This window comes from Symphodus melops, assembly GCF_947650265.1.
Source record: "Symphodus melops genome assembly, chromosome: 7".
NCBI lineage: Eukaryota > Metazoa > Chordata > Actinopteri > Labriformes > Labridae > Symphodus > Symphodus melops.
Genome location: NC_136697.1, coordinates 24,168,538 through 24,194,082, shown reverse-complemented (window position 1 = coordinate 24,194,082; position 25,545 = coordinate 24,168,538). Strand labels below are relative to the sequence as shown.

General features: G+C 40.8%; 1 protein-coding gene across 1 annotated transcript; it reads left to right on the top strand.

Annotated features, from left to right (window-relative positions):
* Positions 1-1,789: 1,789 nt before the first annotated feature.
* apold1a (apolipoprotein L domain containing 1a) lies at positions 1,790-24,461 on the top strand. The gene is made up of 44 exons (XM_079348001.1): positions 1,790-1,840; positions 5,836-5,882; positions 6,046-6,114; positions 6,274-6,327; positions 7,382-7,462; positions 7,676-7,735; positions 7,859-7,915; positions 8,020-8,085; positions 9,143-9,220; positions 9,661-9,711; positions 10,213-10,317; positions 10,705-10,776; positions 10,864-10,932; positions 11,180-11,239; positions 11,355-11,414; positions 11,529-11,594; positions 11,709-11,771; positions 11,863-11,934; positions 12,209-12,268; positions 12,431-12,487; positions 13,190-13,255; positions 13,348-13,419; positions 14,274-14,333; positions 14,420-14,491; positions 14,577-14,642; positions 14,726-14,794; positions 14,871-14,942; positions 15,124-15,189; positions 15,825-15,896; positions 15,980-16,039; positions 16,655-16,726; positions 16,810-16,881; positions 16,965-17,036; positions 17,434-17,496; positions 17,972-18,034; positions 18,146-18,202; positions 18,521-18,592; positions 18,878-18,931; positions 19,162-19,224; positions 19,540-19,614; positions 19,895-19,934; positions 20,073-20,124; positions 20,507-20,921; positions 21,433-24,461. The coding sequence occupies exons 2-44, from the start codon at positions 5,841-5,843 to the stop codon at positions 23,071-23,073; spliced, it is 4,728 nt and encodes a 1,575-aa protein (XP_079204127.1). The 5' UTR covers positions 1,790-1,840; positions 5,836-5,840; the 3' UTR covers positions 23,074-24,461.
* Positions 24,462-25,545: the final 1,084 nt, after the last annotated feature.

The window sequence follows — 25,545 nt, the reverse complement described above, 5'->3', positions numbered from 1 at the left end:
TAGTAAGACAGTCTTGTTTGTCAAAGCTTCCTTGAACCGTGTTTACTTTTTCTTCAGAGATTTTTGATGACAGACTGCAAGCTGCAAAATGGCTGCATGTCTGTCGGCCATTTCCCCTGTTGTGCACAACACAACACAGCACTGTCCCAAAAACAGGAATACTTTGTGTTTTGGAGACCGATTCTCCCACTTTCCTCACACCAGTGATTTGAAAGCTGAACTGGAAACCAGTCAGATGGTCATTGTCCCACAGCCTTTGATGTTGGGAAGTGTCTTTCTCTGTTTAACTATACTGGTGGGTGTGGTAAAGCTTTCAACTTTTAACTGCTTCTTAGTGTCAACAGAGAAGAAGTTCCTTTTCAATTTGCATTCAGAATCAATTAGAAACGTTGTATTATTGACCATGCTGTTGGTTATTAAGCAAGGCAGACAGCTGCTTTGGGGCCCCAGGCCAGCAAGGGGCCCTCGAGGGCTGGCAAACTTCAAATCACACCAGTGGCTTAAAATGTAATCACAAATAAAAATGAAGCACAACCAATGAGATCAAACCTTCAGCGTGCTGGTCTGGATTAGAGGTGCACCCAGGTACACCCATGACTGCACCCTATGCTTTGATAACAACCTGTTTTATTGACAACACCCAGCAGTGATGTCATGGTTTTTGACAGTATTTAACAGTGACATCACAGCGTAGCGACACCCTGAAGATACACGCCTTCATGACTGCAGCAGAGCAAAATGAGACACCACCTGGAAAATCATGGTTTCATCAGATAAGGCTGAAAATCTCCCTTTAAATTAGACGGGTTTACTTTTTATATAACTACAATACAAACTGTCTGCATGCCATATGTAAGTTAGTGTTTTAAAAGGGATATTTATGATACCAATATGGATTATTGAAAAATTCAATATTTAAGTTAAAAGTTAACAGAAAAGGATTAAGCTGCTCTTCTTGAGTGTCTGTGTAAACTGATTCTGTATAAATAAAGACTAACAGTATAAATCAGGACAGAATGATATTTAACGGGTTTGTTCTCACAAAGTGTTCATTCACCATGTTCTGTTAAAAATTAATATAACTTGAAAACACATTTCATTATCTATGTGACTGTATTCATTACAGTAGGCCTATGCTTCTTTTGGTTTTGTTCAAACTTCCAAGTTTGACGCAAATGTGGATCGATTTTCCCGAGGATAAAACTAACAGAAAGTGTAATAAATCCATTCAATTATCAACCTGAATAATGGAAAATAAAAGAAAATAAGATCTTCATTGAGAGTGTCATCATTATTTTTTATCACCAGGATGATTTGCCGGTGTGTCAGGAGTTCAGGTTCAGGTTAAAAATAGGCTACTCCAGGGTTTCCTTCTATTTTGGAAACATCTCCCTTCACCTTTGGGTTTTTGTTGATGTCGTTGCTACTCGTTGAAACTGATGACTCAGAGTCACACAGGCTGGAAGACGCGTTTCCTTCGCTCCCACAGACGCAGGTAAACCTCGGTCTGTAGCCACGCCCCTTTCCCAGGTGAGACCACAGCAATCAGTCGGGCGAAGGTTTTAGTCTCTCATCATCTCTGGCTGCAAAAAACAGGTGAGATATGGCCGTTTAAATTCATTTATACTGTCTTTTTGTAATTATTCTCTGAATGATTATCGATGATTGAGATTCTGATTTGACAGAAAGTCGCTTCATTGTGTGAGAAGAAGCTCGCAGGGCGTGAAAGGGTTTGTTGAAGATGCCTTGTTAGGCAGCCTGTAAACAGTGTTGCCTTTGGATGCTGTCGGATATTTGAGATATGTTACGTTCAGGTTAACTAAGAAACAACATGAGACAGGTAGGAAATAAGAGGAAGCTGCATTATCGGAAATTAAAATTGGATTAATTTGCGTTTTGTGGCTAATCAAATGATGTTGAACAGGCTTACTCACATTTTTTTTTTTAAGTGATAGCCTACTCTCACGTTGCAAATATGTTTTTTCTTATGCAGGCGTGGGTAGTTTTTCCATATCAAACAGGATGTTGACAGTGGGGCTGGTTTTTCATAATAAGCCTACCTCATACCAGCACCAATACCTGTGTTTTAAATCTGATGTTAGACAGTTTTTTTCTACCTTTTTTAAACTTTCAAATGTACTTTTTTTTTTTTGTAATTGGCAATTCAATTTTAGGAAACGTGTTTACAATTCTTGACCAAAAAAACTAATCTGAGAACTTGAAAATCAGAAATGTTCTCCGGATTTGAACAAACTTATTTAACTTAATTAATTTCAAGTATTTTTAACTCATTCATTCGCCATTGCTGCTCTGTGTAGCATAACTATATGTACACATTTCACATTAAATGTGAATTATATGACATATATAAAATAAAATAGAAACAGTCTAGAAAATGAACATGACCATAAAAGTGAAACCCAGATAAAACATGACATTAAAAGTATTATTGAATATAAACAAAAGTATTGGGTCCGGTTTAACAGAAAATAAACTGTTCTTTCCGTTTTTCTCCGGAGTCCTTGAACGCCTCTTGCGTGCAGATGTTGTTGTGCGGGTGTGGTGAAGTTTTTAAACTCCTGGGAATGTGAAGGAGCCGCTTGTCTACGTCTCTGGTTTGGTGTGTTTTGCTATAAAACTGGATTTAAAGTTACTCATTTGTGTCTACAAATCTCCGGTATGTAAAAGTCTGACAAGGAACGCGTCTTAGTTTCAGAGCTTCACAGCTTCACTGTTTTATAATGTACCTCGGTTTAAATGAGGAGTCTCGCGCATTGTCTGCTTCCGAGATCAACACTTACAGTCTGTGAGATAAATATAGTTTATTTTTTATAAAAGTTTATCACTGCAGCTAAAGTTATAGTTTTAGGAAATGTGACCTGTAGTACTTCTCCAAATGTCTCATACTGTGACTGACCAATGTTACTGTAGTTCTTCCTGCATCTAAAGTGCTGTCAGGCCAATGGAGGGTTTCCGTCTTATTGAATGATAGTGAATCATGAATTATAGGCTTCATTAGATAAATAAAAAAGCAGCTACTATTAAATCTCCTCATATCTTGACCTTCTTCACGTGTGAGGTGCTTGTTATTTTAAATTGCCTTCTTTTTTTGCTTCATTAAACTCTACATATTAACTTTGTAATTCATAGTTAAATGTTACTGTGTAGTCTCTAAATAGGATGGATTTATCTGAACTGCCCAGTAGGCTTCAGCATGATGCTACTGATGTAGTTTTTAATGCAGAAATGTCACCAGGGGTCTAACAGTCAGGGCTTTAATAATTTATGCTCAGAAAAGTCATGCTTTAAATATAAATGTTTGCATTTCTCTGAATTTATCAGGACTTATTCACATGTCTTGGATTGTCTAAATCATTGATTCTCAACTGGTGAGTTGGGACCCAAAAAAAGAGAGCAATTTTTTTTTTTTTGGGGGGGGGGGGTCGCCAATGTGTGCCTGAAAAAATGTCGTTTTAAAATGTCCATGAAGCACTTTTTCCAATATGTTTGTTTTATTTTGTGTTTTCACATTTTGTACTGTCTGAGGTCTGAACTGATCAATTTTTTTAAAACAAATCTGATTGGTTGAAAAAAAAAAAATTTGAAATCAGTGATTTTTCATAAATGAGTTTGTGATTGATCCTGAGACTAGACCAGCTGAGAACCACTGGTCTAAACCAGAAGTTTTCTATTGGTGGGTGTCCAACCATTTTTTAGTGGGTCATGGATATATGATATGTGACAGGGGAAAACAGTCTATGATCAGCTTTTATTTGAAAGAACGTGTTGTTTAACATTTACAAGCCACTGTTGTAGCAGCAGGAAGTGTTTTGCCCAAGGACACATCCAAATGTGGCTGCAGGAGCTGGGAATAAATCCCCCCAACTTCCAGTTGAGAGACTCTACAGCCGCCCTTTTCAGGCTGGACCAGCTGAGACCACAGGTCCAAACGATATAGTTTATGGTCACAGAAGACCAGAAAATGTTGTTTTTAAACGTGAGCGATGATTAAATAATTGTTTGATTGCTTGTATTTCATCTTCTCTCAGATAAGTGGTCTCAGTTGTCTTGCTGAAGTAAAGGGTCCAAAACTGTCCGACCACTGATGATCAAAGAGATCTCTTTGATTTTGCTGCCACGTTTTAAACCGATATAGTGGAAGTAAGTTTGCACGATTGCATACTCTGAGTCATCGTAAAGAAGAGACAGTAAACATATCTCAGCCCCTGAGTGGATCAGTGAAAGGTCAACAGGGTCACTAATTGACCACTAGAGATTGAGATAAGCCGGTGACTCAGATTTCCTGAACAAGGGTTATTCAACTAAATAAGTAAACTGTCCACTAGTAAAATGAAGCCATGGGAAAAATGGACACGACTCTTCCTCATTTTAAAGACAGGTTTGCATGTGCATTTGCAGAAACCTGTATAAAACAAGCACATCTTTTATTCTGTCACCAAAATCACGGAGCCATTTTTAAAAAAAATGATTCTACAATCCTACAACTCCTACGTACATCAGAGAGGAGGTTTAACACGAGCGAGGATCTGGATCTGAAAACCCCGGGTTGACAAAAGTGATCACATTGACTTTTCTGTTTTCTTCTAGTCTTTTTGCAGTTGTGCACCTGAAGTGTTTGATCCTGCTCTTTTTTCCTTTTGGAGGAAAATCACACATCAGTAATAACATTGATGATGTCTGCCTTCCAATGAATGAACCTTAAAGAAACCTATAGCACGTGTTATTTTATCTCCCCCTGTGGACAAAGGGCTACGTCCAGTCCTCTTATCTCTCTATGTAAATGTAGGTGGTATATACTGCAGTATGGAAAACGTATTCTGCTTCCCTTTAAAGGCAGGGTTGCTCATTTTCTCCAGATCCATTTGTTAAGATTTTGGTTAAAATTGTGTTTTGGTCCTGACAGAAATGAATAACTAACGTGTCTGAAAAAGGAACGAAGAAAATCCCTCATCTGTAGCAGTTTGTAAGACTGTGAAAACTTCGACCAACGTCTGCCACGAGGTCCCGATCTGATGAACCAATCACACGCCTCTCTGTCTCCCTGCTCGTTCTCTACCCGTCATGTGCACTATAGGCCTCAAAGCACGTCACTGAGTAAAAATAAAAAACAAACTAAAGATGTTGTCTCCTCTGTATTGTTGATGGTGAGGACAGATAAGAGGACAACATGAGCTAACTTAGAGTGTTGATGTCCTGTGGACATATTAAGACAGGTGTAAGGGGGCGGTGAATATCCGAGCAGGTATGACACACACCCAACGTGCAGAATCCACAGGCCTCATGGCAGCTGCCGTTTGAATCAGGCCTCGGCCCTCAGCTCCACGTCCTCCTAACATTTCCTGTCTCTTCATAGCTGTCTCAACGTATATCGGCAAAAATGGCCCCAAAAAGGAATAAGGCAGTTTTATGACTAGAGTGTTGTGGTGTTTTATCACCACATCCCTAAAAGTTCTCACAATTCACTGTTGTTTTTAAGACCTGGACTTTAATGTGAAACTCATTTGATGTCTTTCCTGAAACTCTAAACGACAGAGACTTCTTGTGTAAAAGCAGTTTTTCTTTTCTCACTACATAAACTGAATGTAAAATAAGATTGGTGCACTTCGCCATGCTTATGTGGAACGCAAAGGTAGATTAGAAACATCTGTGCTCCTCCTGTTCTGGCATGTTAAAAGCTATGCAGAAAAGTGTGTGAAAGGGTTATTCACTCATTTTCCATGTGGCCCAGTGGACATCACAAGAGAGATTCAAAGTGAACCATCTGAACCTGCAATCAGCCTGTTTGAACCTCATCTCTCTGTGTCACCGTTACAGGCAGGATGGAGATGATGAAGCCAGAAGTCAAAAAGAAACCAACGCCGGTAAAAAAACAAACCAAAAAACAATGTTTTAATGCTCAAGTGTATCGTAAAAAACAAATATTGAACTTTTGGGGTGAGATCAAGTAAAAGCACCAAACCCCCGACCACTCCGGTGTGCTCCCTGCAAATCTTCTCTGTTTAAATGTAGAATATATCTTTACAGAAAAAGAGAAATGACGCCGAGAAACTGGAGAAACCGACTCCTCCGGTGCCTCAGAGACCTTCAGATGATGTAAGACGAGCATCCTTGTGAAACTTCTTTTTTTATTGATACGGATCAATGCTTAATTCCTGTACTGTGACAACATTTGAAGACAAAATACTTGATAAGGAAATAAGGAGAATATCTTTAGAATAAAAGTTTAAGAAAATTGTCCTTTTCTCTGTGCAGGAGCTGATTCACACACAATACAGGGTGAGAGATGCAGCCAAAAGGATCAACGAGGTACGCAGCAGTATACCTGTTAGTTCTCTCATTTGAAAGTCAATGTTTCTGTTTCAAGTGACGTGTTACTCTGGAGATGAAAGAGAAAGGGATTATAGGTGCATGTGCACCAGTTTTTATTTATTTATTTATTTTTGTTCATTTACCTCCATTCCCTCAGATTTGACTGTGGGGTTACACACACTGTCATATTCATGTTGTGTGACGTGAATATCACACATGGCAAAATAACACAATAAGGTGCACACGCTCTCTACTGTCACCTGTTTGAAAGAAAGGTTTTAATTTGGACGTGTAATCTTCTCTGAAAGCATGTCGAAGATAAAACAAAGATGAACATGCGTACAGACTGAGATACAGTCGACACTTTATTGTCATTGTATGAAGGAGCACAACCAAACTTTGTCCCGTACAGCAGCATTACAGATCGAGCCACCTCGAACCTGCATGCATCACCATGATGTCTGCCAGTGTCCCAACGCTTACTTCCTGTTTCTTCTCCTGGCTTGATGCTGTGGTTTAAAGTTTGTGAGCCCTCAGGGGCCCCCTACTGGTCTGGGGCCCCGAGCAGTTGAAATACGTACTGTATGTGCGTTTACTGATAAAGCTTTATAGTGATATGTCAATGCACACTTTAGTAAAATAAATGAAATAACATGTCTGTAACAGTATTTATACTGAAGCGCACTCTGATTATGATATTGATATTTCACTTAATTCTGTTTATAATTTACTTTACACATATTTTTTAGAAGTTTTCTAAATATCACTTATCAGCCTTTGTCTTCCTTTTTTTGTCCAGGCTTTTAATCAGCTACTTTTGGGCTGCTATGATTTTGTATTGTCTTGGCCTTTTTAATAATAACTTTATTTATAAAGTGCTTTCAAACAAAGTGCTGTACAGGTCCTAAAAACACTAAAAACTTAACACAACAAAAACAAATCAGGATGAATATGCATTTTGATATTTTACATGATGTTTTGTACTATGTTGTGAAGCACTTTGAAAGGTGCTGTATAAATAAAACTTCCTTCCTTTTTGCGTTTGTATCAGGCAAATGAAAACCTGATCCGACGAGAGACAAAAGAGAAAGAGTCAGAAACGCCCGTGGTTCCACCCAGACCAACACAAAAGGTAAAGTGCAAAATGTAGCAGCAATCAGCGGTGTAGTCTGACATTTATTTGAGTTTTATGTTAACGTGTGTGTTTGCTTCTGGTCAATAGAGTGTCCTTACAGAAAGAGGAGATGAATCTTTAACCTTTGTCGTCTGTGTGAAGTATTAAAAGTTTGCCTGAGCTTCACCAGGTGTCAAGTTTCTTTTCCTGACGGGCTTCTTCTGTGTTTAGGAATTAAATGCCACGACCAGAAACAGCCATCACAGGAGGAAGTCAGCTGACGACACGCAGGTAACTCACACACACCTTCACACACAAGCGCACACACACACACACACACACACACATTCACACACACAACAATGAAATGTCATGTTCCTCCTGGTTTTTAAATTCCTTCCTCTTCCTGATCAGAGCTCCAAAGAAATCGAGCGATCCGAAGTTCCCCGAGATGAAGCAGACTTCAAACAGGTATTTCTGCTTTTAAGAGCTAATTCCTGCTACCGATGACCTCATTTCAAAAACACAGGAGGAATTATCTTCCACCGTATTAACATCTGCTGTGTCGTTTGCAGAGAAATCAGAACGCCCTGTCTGGACTGTTTAAGAGGAGCCAGAAAGAGAAGCAGCCTGCGTTCACTGTAAGCATCACAGCTGCACGAAAAGACTGACAGTGTGACTCGTCTGTGTTCTTCAACAGCTTTCATCACTTTGTAGCAGTGCACGCTGTTTAATCCACAGCTGCTGAAGCAAAGTCATGTCTAAGGTTCACCTGTGAGAGCGCATTTAGTTTCACAGTCTGTAGAAGAACATACATTCATCCATCCAACAAGCAACATAAGAAGACACAGAGAAGTAAAAGTTGGGTCGTAGTGAGCAATATGTGCATCCCACTTATGGAGGCTGTCGTCCTGCAAGCGGGCGGCCCGGGTTTAAAGGGATACTTCACCTATTTGCATGAAGCTGTGTATCATTAGAAACATGGTAGTAGTGTTGAATGGTCGTGAATCCAGCCCTCATTTTGCCCTGAAACGAGAAAAATCTGGAAATTTTCTTTACTTTCAAGCAAAGAAAAACACGTTTTTCTCGTTTCAGGGCAAAATGAGGGTTGGATTCACGACCATTCAACACTACTACCATGTTTCTAATGATACACAGCTTCATGCAAATAGGTGAAGTATCCCTTTAAATCCGACCTGTGGTCGCATGTCTTTCCCTACTTTCTCTCTCCCTGGTTTCTGACTCTATCTCTACAATGAAGGCACAAAAAAACCTAAAAAAAAAGTCTAATTAACATGAATAGATAAATGTTAAAAAGCGAACTCAATTAGTCATTTAAAAAGACGAGAGCAGCAGAGACAAACACGTTTTTTTAGTCTCTTTGTCCTGCATGCTGGCAGGCTGAATCTGAAGCCCGACGGAAACAACTTCAAATGTGCAAATAAAGGATCGACCGGGCCTCCTTTAAAGTCTTTATTTGGTACAGAAGTGAAAGGTCACGAACAGTCGGACCTGCACTTATTTTAAAAGCATTTTTCGCCCTTCATTATGAGAACATTGGCGTCTTTGGCGTCCTATGAATGTGTGTGCCGTGTTTATTCAGACATACAGTGGGATATAGAAGGAGTGTCAGCAGGTGTCTGATGGTTGTTGAAGAAGCATCACAAACTAAATACAAACTGATTTCTCTTTCCTCAGAGTTACATCATCCACGACTTTGACAAGAAGGAAACAACTGACGACGCTCCGGCACAACAGGCTCCTGCCAGCAAACAGGTTTGTGTGTTATTATTGCTGCTTGTTGTCCTGTTTTCAGATCCATCATTTGTTATTGCAGAGGTACAACTATAACCTCACTGTTCAAATACTGGAATTGTTGAATTTGAGATTAAAATTGATGTGAAATAACCACATGACTCTTTCCAGCCCAGACTGGTAGTTCATCAGCTTATAATGATATTTACCGAAAATCAAGACAATCTGAATTTCAAAATAAAAGCAAAATCATTATCATCATCCTCAATATCATTAAGAGACATGACATCATGACTTCCCAGCATGTTTTCTCTTCAACTTTCAACTTTATTTGTGAGGGACAGTGTGCAATAAAACCCTTTAACCACAAGGAAAGCACAAGGACCTTGTTGGTAATGTACTTTTAGGTAGTTAAGTTAATGATGAGCAGCTGGTTTTTGATGTGTGACTGTGATTGACAGGGCGGTCTGAAGGAAATAATGAAAGGGTTACAAATCAAGTCGTCCCCAAAGGTATGAAGTAGTGTTTGCTTTAGTGTTTGGTGCTGGTGGTGGCTTCAGATCTGTGGTGACGCTCGGCTCTCGTGCTGACGGAAGTTGTGTTGATGGTGGTGGGGGAATAAAAATTCTAATGTTTTTTAGATTTTTGTTTTGACTTTCACGTGTGTCCATCCTTAAATTTATTTATTTTTATTTAACCTGTTGACTTCTTTAATTAGTTGTAAATGTTGGAGAAGTGTACAACGGAGTATTAGGGCAACATTAAAGAACAAAAAAAAAGATTAAATTGGTAAATTCACAGTAAATAACATTTGTTCATCAAAAATGAATTTACACTTTTCCTTTGCTACGAGAGATCATTTACTCCATTTCCCCCCCTTGATGTGGGCCTCATACTCCTTCACAGAGGTGACAGTCAGTCTGAGATGAACATGTTTAAATCTTCTCCAATCTGTGTAAAAATCAAAAGCAGGATATTGATTTTATGCTGAAGGTTGTCGACTCTTCTTTTAGACCAGCAGAGAGCCGAGTCCAGATAAAAGCAGAGCGGAGGCCCACTCAGAAAAAGAAGAACCTGTGGAGAAAAACAAGCCGGACAAGAGTTCAGAACCGAAACAGGTGAATGAGAATAACGGTCACATTAAAACACTGTCACAGCTTTCGACTGCTCTGCTCCTGTTCATAATCTACTTCTGCATTTTACAAACTATAAAGGACAACATTACATTACTGGCTGCTACATTAGTGACTGAGGTCAGAAAACAGGAAATGTGTTTGTCTATGATTAGATAGAAGAGAAGTACTCCTAGAACCAGCTTGTGTGTTTCTGTTATTGCACAATAAATTAGATTTTTTTTATCAGTAATTAGTTTATAATGTGGTGAAGCCACAAAAACCCGTAAAACAATTTAAGACAGTTGTGAACACTTCACATTTTGAGAAAACTTCAAACTGTCCTGATGAGTCGTGACATGATTTAGTCTGATGTGTGACCCTTCTCGTCAGGATATCGGCGCCTTGTTTACTGGAATGTTTCGGAAAACTCCCAAAGAGAGACCTGCTTCTCCGACTCTGAGGGTAAAATCAACACTTCTGCTCGTTGTTTGAGCCATACAATTTCATTTTCCCTTTGAGTCTTACCTTTTTCTTCCTTCTCGTGGCCAGGTCAGCAAAGCAGACAGTGATGCTGAAGATGCAGAGGAAGCCGAGGAGAAAAGCTCAGAACAATCCACTGTAGGTCTTATTTTAGTGGCCTGACAGGGTTTACAGGGTGTCTATAGATACACTGAACATGTGTCTGTGTATCTAACAACCACGTTCAGAAATGTTTCTGAGGACTACTGTGTTTATTTAGGAGCTTAATTTGTTGTTAGGGTTGTTGTTGTTATGTATTTATTATGTATTTGTAATATCACATGCAAAGGTTTCAAAAGTATAAAAATTGGGTCATATGTCTTTTCTTTTTTTTGTTGTCTTTCAGGAAAAGGGGAGCTTCTTCTCTGGCATCCTTAAAAAACCCGCGAAAACAACAGACGATAAAGTGAGTATCAGATGAAGCTGCACAACTCCTGATCATCACGTCTTTCAGGTGCATTTAAGTCTGATCAGTCTGCAAATATTAACTTTGTGTTTAACTTACCTTTTTGCTGCTTCAGGAGCGTCTGAATGCTCACAGCGAGCTGTCGGCCAGCAATGACAGTCTGTCTGAAAACAAGGTAAACTGCTCCTCTCACGTCAGGCTTCATCCTTCGTAACGGTTTAAACACAGACATCTAGAAAGCTCCGACGTCGAGCAAAACAAACAAAACAAAGGCGTACTTTTGTTTCAGGAGAAAGGAGGAATATTCAGCGGGATGTTTAAGAAGAAAACATCCGAAGCTGCTCAAACTGAAGAGGTGACGTACCTGAAACGTGTCAGCTTCATGTGTTCAACTTACCTTGACTGTGTTGTCTAAGATATTTAAAAAATACAAAGACTGACAAACTTACCGTCATTTTGTTTTATTCAGGACCGAAAGTCTCTGCACGATGATCTGTCAGGAAGTAACGATAATCTGTCAGACAACTCCAAGGTGAGCTCAGAGGTACATGAGCCATGACGTGACTGTGTGACTACACAACTGTCACTGACACGGACAATTCATCTCTCTCTAATCTCACCAGGAAAAAGGAGGATTTTTCAGCGGGATCCTCCGGAAGTCTCCAAAGATTCCTGCCGAGGAGACGCCCGAGCAGGTAAACATGTTTTTGTGTATGGTACTAAAGGGGGTAGTCCGTTCACAGCCACCCTCCGCTCTCAGGTGGCGGTCAGTTATACAGGACACAGTTACACTCTGCACCCGGCGCCACTTTACGATAAATATTCCCCCCCCCGTTGCATTAATGTCATTTCTGCACTTGTCAGCATGTTCCTGTGATTCTCTCTCCTCCGAGCCGTCCTCTTTCAGTAACCTGATCATCCTCTATGCTCATGTTCACACCGGTTAAGTGACATTTCTGTTGGTTTTAGGATGCCGAGTCGCTGCATGGAGAGCTCTCGGCGAGCACTGACAGCCTGTCGGAGAACAAGGTGAGTCTTCATGATAGATGTGATGGAGCCTCTGAACACACCCACTGAAACTACACGACTCACCCCGAATAACGTCAAACGTTCTGCCCACAGACAGCAGATGGAAGATAAGTTACCTCCTCTGAATTTTATGGAAATAAAATCTTGTTCTGATCTCTGCAGGAGAAAGGCGGTTTGTTCAGCGGGCTCCTCAAAAAGACTCCGAAAACAACTGGAGAGGTACGGATTCAACCAAAGTGCAGTTTTCACAACGCATCCCTCAGTCAACCGTAAATGGATGTTAAGTTGTGTTTGGGACGTTTAGGATGCTTGTTTGCTGGGTGTGGTTTAAGCTCTGTTTGAATTCAGTTCACAAAAATACACACATCAAGACACTCACTAATGATAGGACTGTAACCGTGTGCCAGGCTTTGAAGAGCATGCTGTGTGGAAGTAGACCGAGTTGAGGAGTCAGAGAAGGTGAAAACTACAATACAATCAAGATCCTGTTTAAAGGATTTATTGATGAGTGACGTTTGGAGCCAACATGCTCCGCCTCAGTCTGGGAGCTCCTTGGCTGTTTGCGTCTTTTTCCCGACACATGATCCAGCAGCCACTCAGGGATGTGTACATCTTTGTTAATCTTTCATGAAATCTACCAAACAGAAGTATTATAAAGAGTATCATTTGGAGGAGAAGAAGGCAGAGTCTGAGCCCAGACAGAAGAAACAAAAAACATCCTTCCTGTTACGAGTTTAAGTGGGTCCGAAGTTAAAAACAAAGATCAATGAGTTATGTTGGAGGCTGCGTCCTATCAGACAAGTCTGACTCTGCTTAAGTCTGCTCGAGCCACAACAGGCTGTAAACAACTTCAGTCACATAGACGGTCTAAAAAACACAGACCTGCATCAGGACCTCTGATTTATTTTGTATCATCTGCAGGAAAACCAGCTTAAAGACAACAAGCTTTGGGGCAGCAGTGAAGCTCTGTCTGAAAACAGCAACAAGGTGATTTTATTTAATGAATAAGAAAGAAAAAAGTCCTAAAATGATTTTTGTCATAAGAGCAAGAACTCACAGTCGGAAAATGTCTGCTTTAGGAAAAAGGTGGACGATTTGGTGCAATGTTCAAGAAGTCTCCAAAACCTACAGAAGCTGCTCAACCTGAGGAGGTAACTTTGTTTGACTCTGTCTAAACATTTAAGAAGTGCTTGGAAGTCCTTTATGGGCTGGATGTTTTAACGCTCGGCTAGCAGGACGAACTTGTTGACTGACAGAAAACCAACAAGCTGTGTTTGCAGATTGAATCTTTATTTGAAGAAGATTTCTGCCCCTTCTCTTCCTCCTTCCCCAGAACCAACAAGGAGCAACTTTTAAACGTAACTTCAAATCATAAAAACTTAGTTTGAATGGCACTTATCAAATCAATCTTTACATGTGCAGAAGCAAACAAAGCAACCCACTGATTCTTTTTCATGCAGCCTTTGTACATATTGAATATTATTATCCTTTATATTTGACATTTGCTTCTTATACTTTATTTAAGTCCTTGTTATTTCAGCCTTATTTCATATGTCAGGTATATATATTTTTTTGTACCAACACACGGGACAAATTCCTTGTATATGTAAATGTACTAGGCAATGAAAAAAACACCAAACAAAAACAACAACAACACCCAACAATAAAAGAACCCAAACAAAAACCCGACCCGATCAGAATCAGGCAGTATAATATTATTATCATGATCTGCATGAACTGTGTGAGCCGTCTGACAGGCATTACCCCTCACATAGCTCAATACAGGCACAGAGGCAGCTCAGGCTCAGAACAACATGAAGGTCTTTTACCTGGAGATACATTTTATCGGCGCTTTATTGATTGAGACCAAGAGGACCGAGGATGTATGAAGAAAAATAAGAATTTAAAATGACAGAAACGAATCAGAATAAAAAAACAACACTGATAAAGATGTGAACGTAAGCCTTTTCTTAGTAAGAATAACTTGTTTTATTTTTATTTGCAGGATGACTCTCCTGACAAGGAGCTCTCGGGCAGCGCTGAGAATTTATCAGAGAACAAACAGGTTTGAAATCTGACATGACATTTCCTTTAACAAACAAATGGAGTGAAGAGTCTCAGCTCATCCTCAATTTGTATCTGTGTCATCAGGAGAGAAGTGGAGGAGGGCTGTTCAGTGGACTCCTGAAAAAGACCCCCAAAGCAGAATGGACAGAGTCACCGGTGAGTTTGTGCTTTCTTGCTGTTAAATATGTTTCTGCCATATTTCAAACATCTGATGAGTCATCGTGTTGTTTCTGTGTTTCAGGCTGGGGAGGCTGATAAAGAGCTGTCAGCCAGTAATGACGACCTGTCTGAGAGCAACGTCACAAAGGTGAGCCCTGCTTTACGATGAAACACAGACCTATTCATCAAAGCTTTTCAAAAGAGTGATTACTGACAGGAAGTGATTTTCAGGAGAAAAATATTTTCAGCAACGTGTTTAAGAAGCCACAGAAACCAGCAGAGGGCGCCGCAGCAGAAAAGGTACTTTGATTATATCAGGTGTTCAGTTAGTCACTTTCTGTTGCAGTGATTACTAATGTTTTCTTTCTTATTTCAGGATCTGGAGGGGAAAAGTGAAAAGCTGTTATCTGATAGCTGTGAGAATCTGACTGACGCCACCGTCCCCAAGGTAACGCAGTCTACATGTCAACATGCACCCTGATCGAAGAGATAAGATTTTAGGAGAGGATTTATTGTGTGTGTTCTTCTCGGAGATTGTCACTGATCAGCTCTTTTACAAGATGCAGCACAACTGCATAAAAATCAACATGTGTTCACTTGAGAGAAATAAAAACCAAATTGTGTTTTAGGAGAAAAAAGGAGGCCTGGGCGGCATCTTCAAAAGATCAGCCAGCATTGACAACCTGTTTGACGAGGTGAGTGTGACCTCTGCACACGTTCACAGCAGCTTCCTCCCCACACACGATGATGTTGATGTTTTACTTTGACCAAATTCAGGTGTTGCACACTGATGATATGGCTCGCTTCTCGACACTGTCGATAGATCTGAGTGTCCAATGAAATTCAAAGAGTAAGGAGACCTAAAACTACAAGACAAAGTGCTGAATCATATTTTATTCTTCGGGACGTTTATGGAGCGAGTCGCCACACACGACAGCATTTAAAGCCTAAGCTCATTTGCGAAGCCCGTCCCCATAAAAATACATAAAACTCAACAGGTTTACATGAAACAGCATCAAACTGGCACAACATTAAAAAAGACTGAACCGTACTGGATAAAAACCCTCTATAATACAATAAAACTAAGTCAGAGCAGGATCATACACGAGTTCTCTTTAAGAACTGTTTGAGTCCAGTCTGGTTCCACTTCCAGCTCTGCAGGTAAAGAACTCCACATATTGAGCCCCTTTTCATTGTTTGAGTCAATTCAGTCCCCCTCATGTTATTGTTGGACAAACAAGTGAGAGAGTGTTGTTTACTAAATGTTCTGTTGTAACTCTTTGTATCTCGTCTTTAACTGTGGCCTCTATTTGTGTTTTTCACCCGACAGGAGAAAGGCGGGCTGTTCAGCGGACTACGCAAGAAAACACCCAAAGCGTCTGGAGATGGTGATACAGCAGAGGTGAGTGTTAGCATCGCTCTCTGTTAGCCTTGTTACCGTCTGTATCCGTGTGTGTAAATGTCTTTTTGTTTTGTTCTTTTAAGGATGAGCAGAAGGAGCTGACAGCGAGCACGGACAGTCTGTCTGAAAACGGAAAAACAAAGGTGCCTTGTTGTAAAATAGTGTTTTTTATCCGTCCTATTTAAAAAAAAAAATTAAAAAAAATTGTAGTTTTATTTAAAAAGAGTAATGCAACCAGATAAATAAAAAAACCAGTGCATCCCAGTGTAAATCATGTAAAAAAAAAAAAAATAGATCAAAAAATAAAATAACACATGGCTTTGTTTTTGAGTCCCTTAAGAATCAAGCTCAGAGGATTTATGTGTGATTTATTTTAAATTGTGTTATTTATGTGAACATACGAGTGGGAATAGAAAGGTTAAAAAAAATATGAAATGAATTTGCATGCTGGTCTCCTCAAACTCCCCAGGTGGGCCACCCAACTTAAAACAGTCTGTACAGACCCCTGGCCTCCGTACATGGGGCTCGCACACTCACCACTAGGCTACCAGTGCCCCGAAATGTTTTTCTTTTTAACATAATAAAGTACGTTAGCCGTATTTAATATGGATCAAATCTTATTTCAAGTCACTAAATAACATTTCTTTTGATTCAGCCTGAACTTAAAAACACATCTTGGTTAGTTTGACTGTGACACTTTACAGATACTGTTGATGTATTTCTCACTGGTTATGTCTGTGTCGGATCTCTGTTCTCAGGAGAAAAGCATTTTCAGTGGCATGTTTAAGAGAACTCCTAAAGCAGCAGCAGAGGGTTATACAACGGATGAGGTACAGACGAACCTTCACAGCTGAAGTTTAAACCTCGTGTGTCAGTATTTTAAACGTTGCAGTTTGCTGTTGTTTGTGTTCAGGAATTAGACCCAGCAGAGGACAAGAGGTTATCTGCCAGCTGTGAAAATCTGTTAGACGCATCGACACAAAAGGTACACGTGTTCGCTGATCATCTTCATTTCAGCCTGTTTCAGGACGTTTTGATCTTGATTACTGATATATGGGAATGTTTCAGGAAAAGACCGGAGGACTGGCAGGAATCTTCAGAAGGTCTCCAAAACCATCTCCACGCTCCCTCACTTCAAAGGTAACCAAAGACAGTCTTTATTCGTTTTGTGTGATGTGCACATTGACTGAATTAAGGGTGTTCTGTGTTCAGGCTGAGCAGCACTCATTTCATAACAATCACCTGACAACACATTCTTCCAGTTAGCCGTCTATTTAAGCAGCAAGACCTCCCATCTCTCCCTCTGCTCTTTCACTGTCAGCTCTGACCTGCACCAGTACTGCTCTCTCACTCCGCCCCAAAACAACCCCAGCATCCACCTGTAGACTTAGATGTTATCCCATCACTCCTCAAATTCAAACTGTGAGGAGTGATTAAGTCGGATCCTAGACGCCAAACACAAACGCTCTTCTGCTGCATTAGATATTTTGAACGATACACACGTGAGTCATAAAATGTCCTTTTTTTTGTTTTCCAGGATCCTCTCAGCGGCTCCAAGAATCTGTCTGCCAGCTGTGACAGCCTCACAGACGCAGCAGAGGTAAGAGCGACTCTCAACCTGGACACGCATTCGGCAACTTATTCAGAAATTTCGAATGACTGGGAAACAAAGTCGGTGCTCTTTGAGTGAAACTGCGCTTGGTTTTTCTTTGGCTTGCTGAGCGTGCCCGTGGAAACATTGTGAATTACCAACACTGGAAAACAGGTTGAAAGCCAAAAACGCAAAATCTTCATCAATGAAAATGTTTGTTTTTACAGTATATTTCGTACATGTTTTTGTTTTTTTTGGTCACATTTGGGAAAAAAAGGTATAAAAAAAACCATATTTGACACTCAGCCGCCTGCAGACATTAAAATCATTTTAATCATCATCAAACCTCTGAGTTCAAATAAGTCGCCTGATGTTGAACTTGTTTCCCAACAATTGCACCCAAACGTTTCAGAAACAGAAACACAGCATCATTCTATCTATCTATATATCATTCCTGGTCCGTTTGTTTGTCTGTATTTTTTAGGGGGATCTCGGTGAATTGACAGCAAGTAATGATAATCTTTCTGACGCCACAGGAAACGCAAAAGTGAGCCTTGCAGAGTCTATTCTTCTGTTTAAATTCACGCAGCATATTTTTTTTGTACTTTGTTTGCTTGTTATTTGAATGCATGTCTATGTCTGATGTTCATGTTTTCAGGAGAGAAAAGGAGGCTTCGCTGGGAGGTTCAGAAGGAACAAAGCCCTCGAACATCAGGTGGGATATATGAGGAGAAGCAGGATGTGTTACATTTAAGCTGTCGCCTTTGACTTGCACAGTTTGACTTGGGATATATGGAGAAGTTACCCAGAGAGAGCTTTAGTTTAATGTAGATGAACCTCCAATCTCTGCATTCAAGTTTGCCAATGAATCAGCTGAAGATGATCGAAATAAATCAGCAGCAGATTTAGTCTTACTTGTTGTTTTCTTGCTTGAATGTGGAAGGATATTGAATGAGCGTGTAGGTGAATAGATTCAGTCACACTCGTACACCTACTGTATACGATCATTTCTGCCCTCTGTTTTCATGAGCAGGACAGTGAAGACGTGGAGGCACCAGAAGGAGGCGGGCTGAGACGCAGGAGAACCATCAAGAAGAAAAGACGAGTGAGTTGTTGCAAAATCGAAAAAAATAAAATAAAAGCCTGAAGGAGCTGGAGCCAGAGCCAAAGTGTGCTCACACATAATTTCAACATTAGATGGCTCATGAAGGTTTCGAATGGTACACAGGTGTAAAGTGAAAGGAGCTGATTTAAGACTCCTGCTTCTCTGGGTTGAGCTCTTACCGCTGATGTTGAAGTTCAGGAATGACAGGCAGGAGAGGTCGATCAAACCCTCCAGTCTCTGTACTCGCCGATTCTCACAGACAAACTTTATTTTTTTGTTTCTCAGGTTGTGTCATTCAGAGTCAAGAAAACTTCCAAAGTGCCCAAACTTGAAGAAGAGGTACGTAATCATCAGATTTGAAACTCAGTGATGACACCGACGTGTTCACATTTTCACTTTTTAAACTTGACTGATTTATAGGATCTGTTAACGAGGTTTTGAACAGATTCACAATGATCGAGAAACTTTTTTTTTAATTCCCTTTTCATTCGCCCCTTTGAAGATTTAATTACTGATATGTGATGACATCTGCTCAGTGAGTTACATGAAGTGCTGTTTCTCCTCCACAGAGTTCAGACAAGATGCCTGCTATCGAGGAGATCGTGGAGATGCAGGAGCTGAACTCGGCACAGGTTGGTATGAGGACAGTAATAAAGTAGAAATGCAGCAGGTACAAAATATCTCCACAGTTCATCCAGTCAGGAGAAAAACATCTGTCTTCTACCTGAAGACATCCATCACGAATTTTTTTATCCAGTTCATCAAGCAGCAGTGAAGTTCATAGATGTGCTGCACAGATAAATGAACTGTTATGTAGCCTACTGTTAGTAGTATTGCATCTATACAAATCACATGTCGATGTGCATGAGGAAATAAATCACTAATAGTACAAAATAATGTATTTGTATGTACAAATTGTAAATTGTGTGTGTGTGTGTGTTTTCCAGGAGAACTCAGTAGAAGTCCAGCCTGTAGAGATGGCCGCTTACCCCACTGAAGCTAACCCTCTATTAGCTACCGAGGTGAGCTTTTAAATGACTATAGATTCACATTATAGGATTGCTTCCTGGAAAGTTTATGGCTGGTGGATTAGATAGATAGATAGATAGATAGATAGATAGATAGATAGATAGATAGATAGATAGATACTTTATTGATCCCGAGGGAAATTCAGGAGTTAGTTAGTGTTTAAATCTTTGCAAACATCCCACTTCTACCATCATAAAAGTCCACCTATTGATTCCCTTGCTACATGATGGGTCGATGTTTTACATCTTATCTGACTGTAAATGATTTTTCCAGGAGCAAGATGAGCTGATGGAGTGGTGGAACACGGTCAAAGGTGTGTGTGTGTGTGTTTGTTTTCGTTTTCTTTGAGTATTACCGAATCACCACAGCCCGAGTTATCACTCAAAACCAGGAGCAAAATACTTTCTCTCGTGTGTCCCCGACTCACAAATGTTGTGCTGCTTGTGTCCAGGTTGGGCAGAGTGGAACGAAAATTCTCAACTCCAGGAGCAGGATGAGGAAGCGTGAGTTTATTCTCTTGACTTTTTTTTTTTATACTTGCACAGAAGATGACATTTTGCACACAGATCATCTGTTATGAAGGCTCGATTTATTGTTGTCATGAATGTTTCCTGGTCATCTTCTGGGTTTACATTATACTGTCTTACTTCTAACCAATATGGCGAAGGAAACGGGTAATAAAAAAAAAAATCCATGTGGTTATATTTAGGACTCAGAAATCTGAAGTTGGTGACCCCTTTTGTCCAGAATTAAATTTTACGTTCAACACATTACAAGAACATATTTTAAGAGCCTGTGTTTTTCTACATCCACCTGAAACCCTCACTTTACAAAAACGCCATGCGGTGAGTTTCTTTGACTCACAGCTCACTTGTGTCTCTGCAGGGCGATGGAGCAGGCAGCCGATCGTGTCTATATGGCGGCCCGTCTGTTTGTGCGTCTTTTCAACCAGCGGGGGGCGTCCTTACAGCATCGCATCCTGGAGCTTTTGGCTCTGGCTGACGCTGCGGATCAATTCCACAAGAAAACCGTGTCAGTCGCCGTGGGAGGGGGAGTGGCTAGCGTTTGCGGGAGCGTGGCTACAATCACAGGGCTCATTCTGGCACCGTTCACTTTTGGAGCGTCCATCATTGTCACAGCGGTGGGGATCGGGGTGGCTACAGCAGGCAGCATCACCTCCGCCACAGCTAACATCACGGACACGGTTCACTCCAACATGGACCGAAAGAAGCTGGAGAAGATGATCCAGGACTACCAGGAGGAAATCAAAGACATCAGGGAGGTTATGGAGTTTGTACAGGTGAGCAAACTGATTTATTGATGTTTTTATCTCTGGTGGTATGTCTGCAGAAACATCCAGTGTGTCATCTTTAAACACTTCTTTTTGAATATCTAAGAGCAGATATGACCTTCACAGTGAGAAAAAAGCAGAGAAGCTTTCCTTTAAGAGGCCGATACCTGCTCATGGTTTTAAAACAGGGTTCCAGTTGAGCTTTGAATCATCTGAACACATTTAGAAATAATGCAGTTAAAAATGAGGTACATAGACTGATGACTATAGCTGAGGCTGTAATGTTCCTGTATGCTTTCTCCTTCGAAAAGATGGTCTACTTTTATATTGGAACGTCTGGTTCTTCTTAAAAAATAGTAAAGAATTTCAAAATATGGAAAAATGAAACCGATTTTAGATTTTATTTTTAGCCTTTAAAATAAATGTTTGCTGTGAAGCCAGACAGCGTTATCTCTGTAAAGCCTTCAAACTTACTGCCGCCCTGAAACTCTCTTTATTGTAACAATCTTGTTTCTTGTAGGCTGGTATGGACACCCTGCAGGAGTGGGACTTTGAGAAATACTCAGAGAGCGCCGCCAAAAAAGCTTTAAACCACAACCTGAAGCACGTGATGAAGGAGGGGGGCCGCGCAGGAAAAGCCCTGATGATCAACACGGACAAGCTCATCAGCACAGTGCAGGTTTTAGGCGCTGCAGGCGGTGCCGCCAAAGCCGCCCAGGCCATCAGCGTCACCACGGGGGTCATGTCCGCTCTTTTCCTGGCTCTGGATGTTTTCTTCCTGGCCAAAGACTCCCACGACCTCCGCAAAGGAGCCAAAACCAAGTTTGCAAAAAAGATCAGGGATGTGTGTACAGAACTCCAGGACGGCCTGCTGTCGCTGAACAAAGTGAAGACGCAGCTGCAGATGACCATGGACGGCATCGAGGTGGAGGAGTACGAGGAGTTTGAGGAGGTGGAGGTAGAGGTTGAGGACGACCTTGAGTCGGATCCGAAAAAGCTGGCCGAGTTGGAGAAGGAGCTGGACCTCCTGGAGGAGAAACTAGACATGAAGGTTGAGGAGGAGCAGAAGAGGAAGAGGGAGGAGGAGGAGCTGAAGAAGAAGAAGGAGGAGGAGGAGCTGAAGAAGAAGGAGGAGGAGCAGCAGAAAAAGCAAAAGGAGGAGGAAGAGAAGCGCATGAAGGAAAAGGAGAAAGAGGAGTTGGAATTAAAAAACATTTCTGACAAGGAAAAAGAGCAGGAGAATGAGTCTGTTAAAGAGGAAGTCTCCAAAGAAGAATCTGAGAAAGGAAAGAAGAAGGACAAAGAAAATGAGAACTGGATTACAGCAGCCAAAGAAAAACTGGAGATCAAGCGAGACAAGACCAAAGAAGACAAGCAGAAAGAGAAAAATAAATCTGGAAAAGAAGAGAAGGAAGCTAAGAGCAGGTCAGGTGATTCAAAACGAGAGGACCTGAGTGAAAAGGTGCAATCTGAGAGAGCCATGACAGGAAGAGAGAGTGAGAGCAGCAGGAGCCACAGAGAGGAGGAAAAACAGATCAAACCTGAATGGAAATCTGTGAATAAAGAGAGAGAGGCCGGAGGGGGGAGTACGACGAGGAGGCACAGCAGCAGGAGCGAGAGAGAGAATAAACACCAAGCAAAAGAATCAGATAGTAGCAGCATCAGTGGGGAGAGAAAACAAAGTGACAGGACGGAAAGCTGGAGGAGGACAGGAGAGGAGAGAGGAGTGAAGGACTGGAGAGCAGAGACGGGAAAAAGAGAGGAGAAGAGGGAAAGCAAGGAAGGAAGAGAGGTGAAAAGAGAGGATGAAGGAGACACGAGGCGAGAGTCCCATCGAAGCCACGAGACGGGGTGGTCGAGGAGGGAGCACTCGGAGAGAGAGTGGGCGAGCAGCAGAGGGTCTGACTCGAAGAGGAGTCACCACAGAAGAGGATCGGACGAGCAGAAGGAGAAACGAGAGAGCCGGATTGAGAGTGCGAGGAAGAAGTTTGAGAGAGCGGAGGGTGAAAGGGGGGGCGAGGAGAAGGAGGAGGAGGAGGAGGAAAGAGTGAAGAGGAGAGAGGACAGGGAGAGGAGAGGGAGTGACAGAGAGCACAGGCACAGCCACCGAGGATCACGAGCACGAGCCAACGCACTGCTGGAAGACGGACTCAATATTTAGTTACATAACAAAGCCATCATCACACTAAGGGTCTGAAATAATGTGTAACCCAACTGAAGTTAAAATGAGAGTCAGCTGCAGAAACATCACATAAACCAGAAATGAGTTTTCTTTTAGGTACTTCTGGTTCCCCCCTCCAAGTCTGTGGTTTTCATAAGATCCCGTTTTCACTCAACACAACTGTGTTTTGTTCTTCAACATCAAATTTAAGGCGATAAACCAGATTGTGAATTTGAGGGTTGTGCCAACATCTTAACATCCTTCACGTTTTGATCATTTCTACTCAACTCTGACACCGTGCTGGAGTTGAAATTAAGAATCTGTAAAAGTCACTTTCACCAGAATGACTAATATCGAGAACATTGAAGCAGCAGCTTCATGCTGGACTCCCCGGCTGTAGAAGCTAGCTACAAACTCGTGTAGCGCACTGTGTTCTCGATGCAAAGCTACCAAGCAGAACAATCCCAGCTGATGCAATCCCTGCAAAAATGTGGTCTGACACCATGTGTTGAGGGGAAATGGTCATGGCGTGGTTTAAAGCCTGCATTCAAATCATAACATTGTTGTTCCTATGTATGATTATTTTACTGAACAAATCATTTTAGTGTTGTTTTGTCTTACTGGTTTTTGAAACACAGTTTATGTTCTGCAGTTTTATAAAATCTCTTTTCGTAAAAAAAAAAAAAAAAAAAAAGCTCATGTCATGGTTGGTCTGAAAAAAACAAACAGAAACGGATCATTACTGCAGAACTTTACGAGGGAGATCTTATGCAAAACAGCCAATCAGATCATGTGTAGAGCATGCATGTGACACGTGATCTCTGCAACCACTACAAATGTAATCTGGTGTGTTCAGTAGGACTTTTCTTTTGACCCCTGAAAGCTGAAACTTAGAAACTTTGTTTTCTGTAGAGGCTGCTCGTGTGCCGTCAGGGCTTTACAATCACATTTTATAAAAAGTTTACAAGTAGAATATATATTGAGCTGTTACATGTGTACGTGAAAACATATTTTTGAAGTGGTGTCTGTTACTGTGGTAATGCTGGTGCTTTGGGGTCAAACTGGATGGAGTGTTAAAATCCATTGTTTCTTTATTGCAGACTTACTGGTTGAGTTTTGTTGTTGTGTCGTCAATAATGTTTTTATGTCACGTTTAGAACAACGATCTTCTCGTGTGTGTGCGCACATGATGGAGATGTACCTCGGTCAAACCTTCTGTTACAGACCATGTTACACTCGGTGCACTTTAACCTGCAGCTATCTCACACCTTTGCTTTAAGCCTCCGGATCACTTTGTCTCTGATATTTTATACTTTGACTGTATGTATTTTTATATATTTCTATGGTGTTGGTTTCTTATTGAACAAATAAATTATTAGAATAATTGATCTCTGCATCTTAATTTAACAGATGTTTGTAATGAAAGCTTTTTGGATTTAATGATTTATAGCACACGGTGGATTGATGTATTTACACAGAAAAAAGAAAACTGAAGATCTCCTTCTGTTTTAGGTTCAAGTGTTTGAGTGTAGTTATTACAAAGATGACAAAAAATAAGTATTTGGAAGGAAAATAAGCTGGTGAGAGTTAACAGACAGGGCACATGGAAATCAGTCTTATGCCTTGATTGATTGGTTGGATGGTTGGTTGATTGATTAATTGGTTGGTTAGTGTGTTGAATCCCAACAAAGAGCAAAGGGTTAATGGTCAAGCGAGATCTTTTCTTCTTCCTTTTTGCTTTCACAACAACAAATTTATTCTATGTGACATATTTTAACTGATGAAGTTTCTCAAAAAATATGTCACCAAATTTTGCTTTTACTAAAACCTAAGCTAAAACACAAAAAACAAAACTACATAAACAAATTCAAAAATGACTTAAGAAAAAAAAAAATAGAGAGAAACTTTTCTGTGGCACTTTGGGTTGTAACAGCTGATTACCACTTGGGAGTGACAGAGAGTTGAACAAGTAGCTGCCGCTCAAAACTCAGACGATCAGAAAACACAACAATAAAACAATTCTTTCTTTTTAAAGAAGAAACCTGACTTTCACGCATGCTCCACTTAGCAGGACAAAGAGAGTCAGTGCTGTCAGATGGGGCCTCGGTTTGCAGCGCTTCCTATTATTGTTGCAAAATCTTCACATCTTGAGTCCCTTGTGTGATTTAGAGTTTGTCAGCTCTGCCCTGCTCGTCTGTTGGCTCCAGGCAGATCCTCTGTTAGATCCATCAAGTTGGGAATGGTTTCTGGATGAATTTATCAGCTCCTGTCTCAAAACAATGAGTCTGAAGCACAACATTTATGCATTCAGGCCTTCATGAGGTTTCTGACAGGTGTGTGTACCTGGGTGCACGAGTACGTGACGCACTCATTGCTCTCATTGCTGCATGCTTTAGGTTGACACAACCAGCTGATCCGCTCAAACCTCCAACCGACAAGTTTCAAGTTAGACCGCAAAAATGTCAAAATGAT

Excerpts from the sequence above, each read along its gene's own strand:
- apold1a (XM_079348001.1), top strand. The coding sequence starts at position 5,841 with ATGGAGATGATGAAGCCAGAAGTCAAAAAGAAACCAACGCCG. Across the intron at positions 6,328-7,381 it reads CAGCCAAAAGGATCAACGAG|GCAAATGAAAACCTGATCCG; the intron begins GTACGCAGCAGT and ends CGTTTGTATCAG. Across the intron at positions 17,037-17,433 it reads CACGCTCCCTCACTTCAAAG|GATCCTCTCAGCGGCTCCAA; the intron begins GTAACCAAAGAC and ends TTTGTTTTCCAG.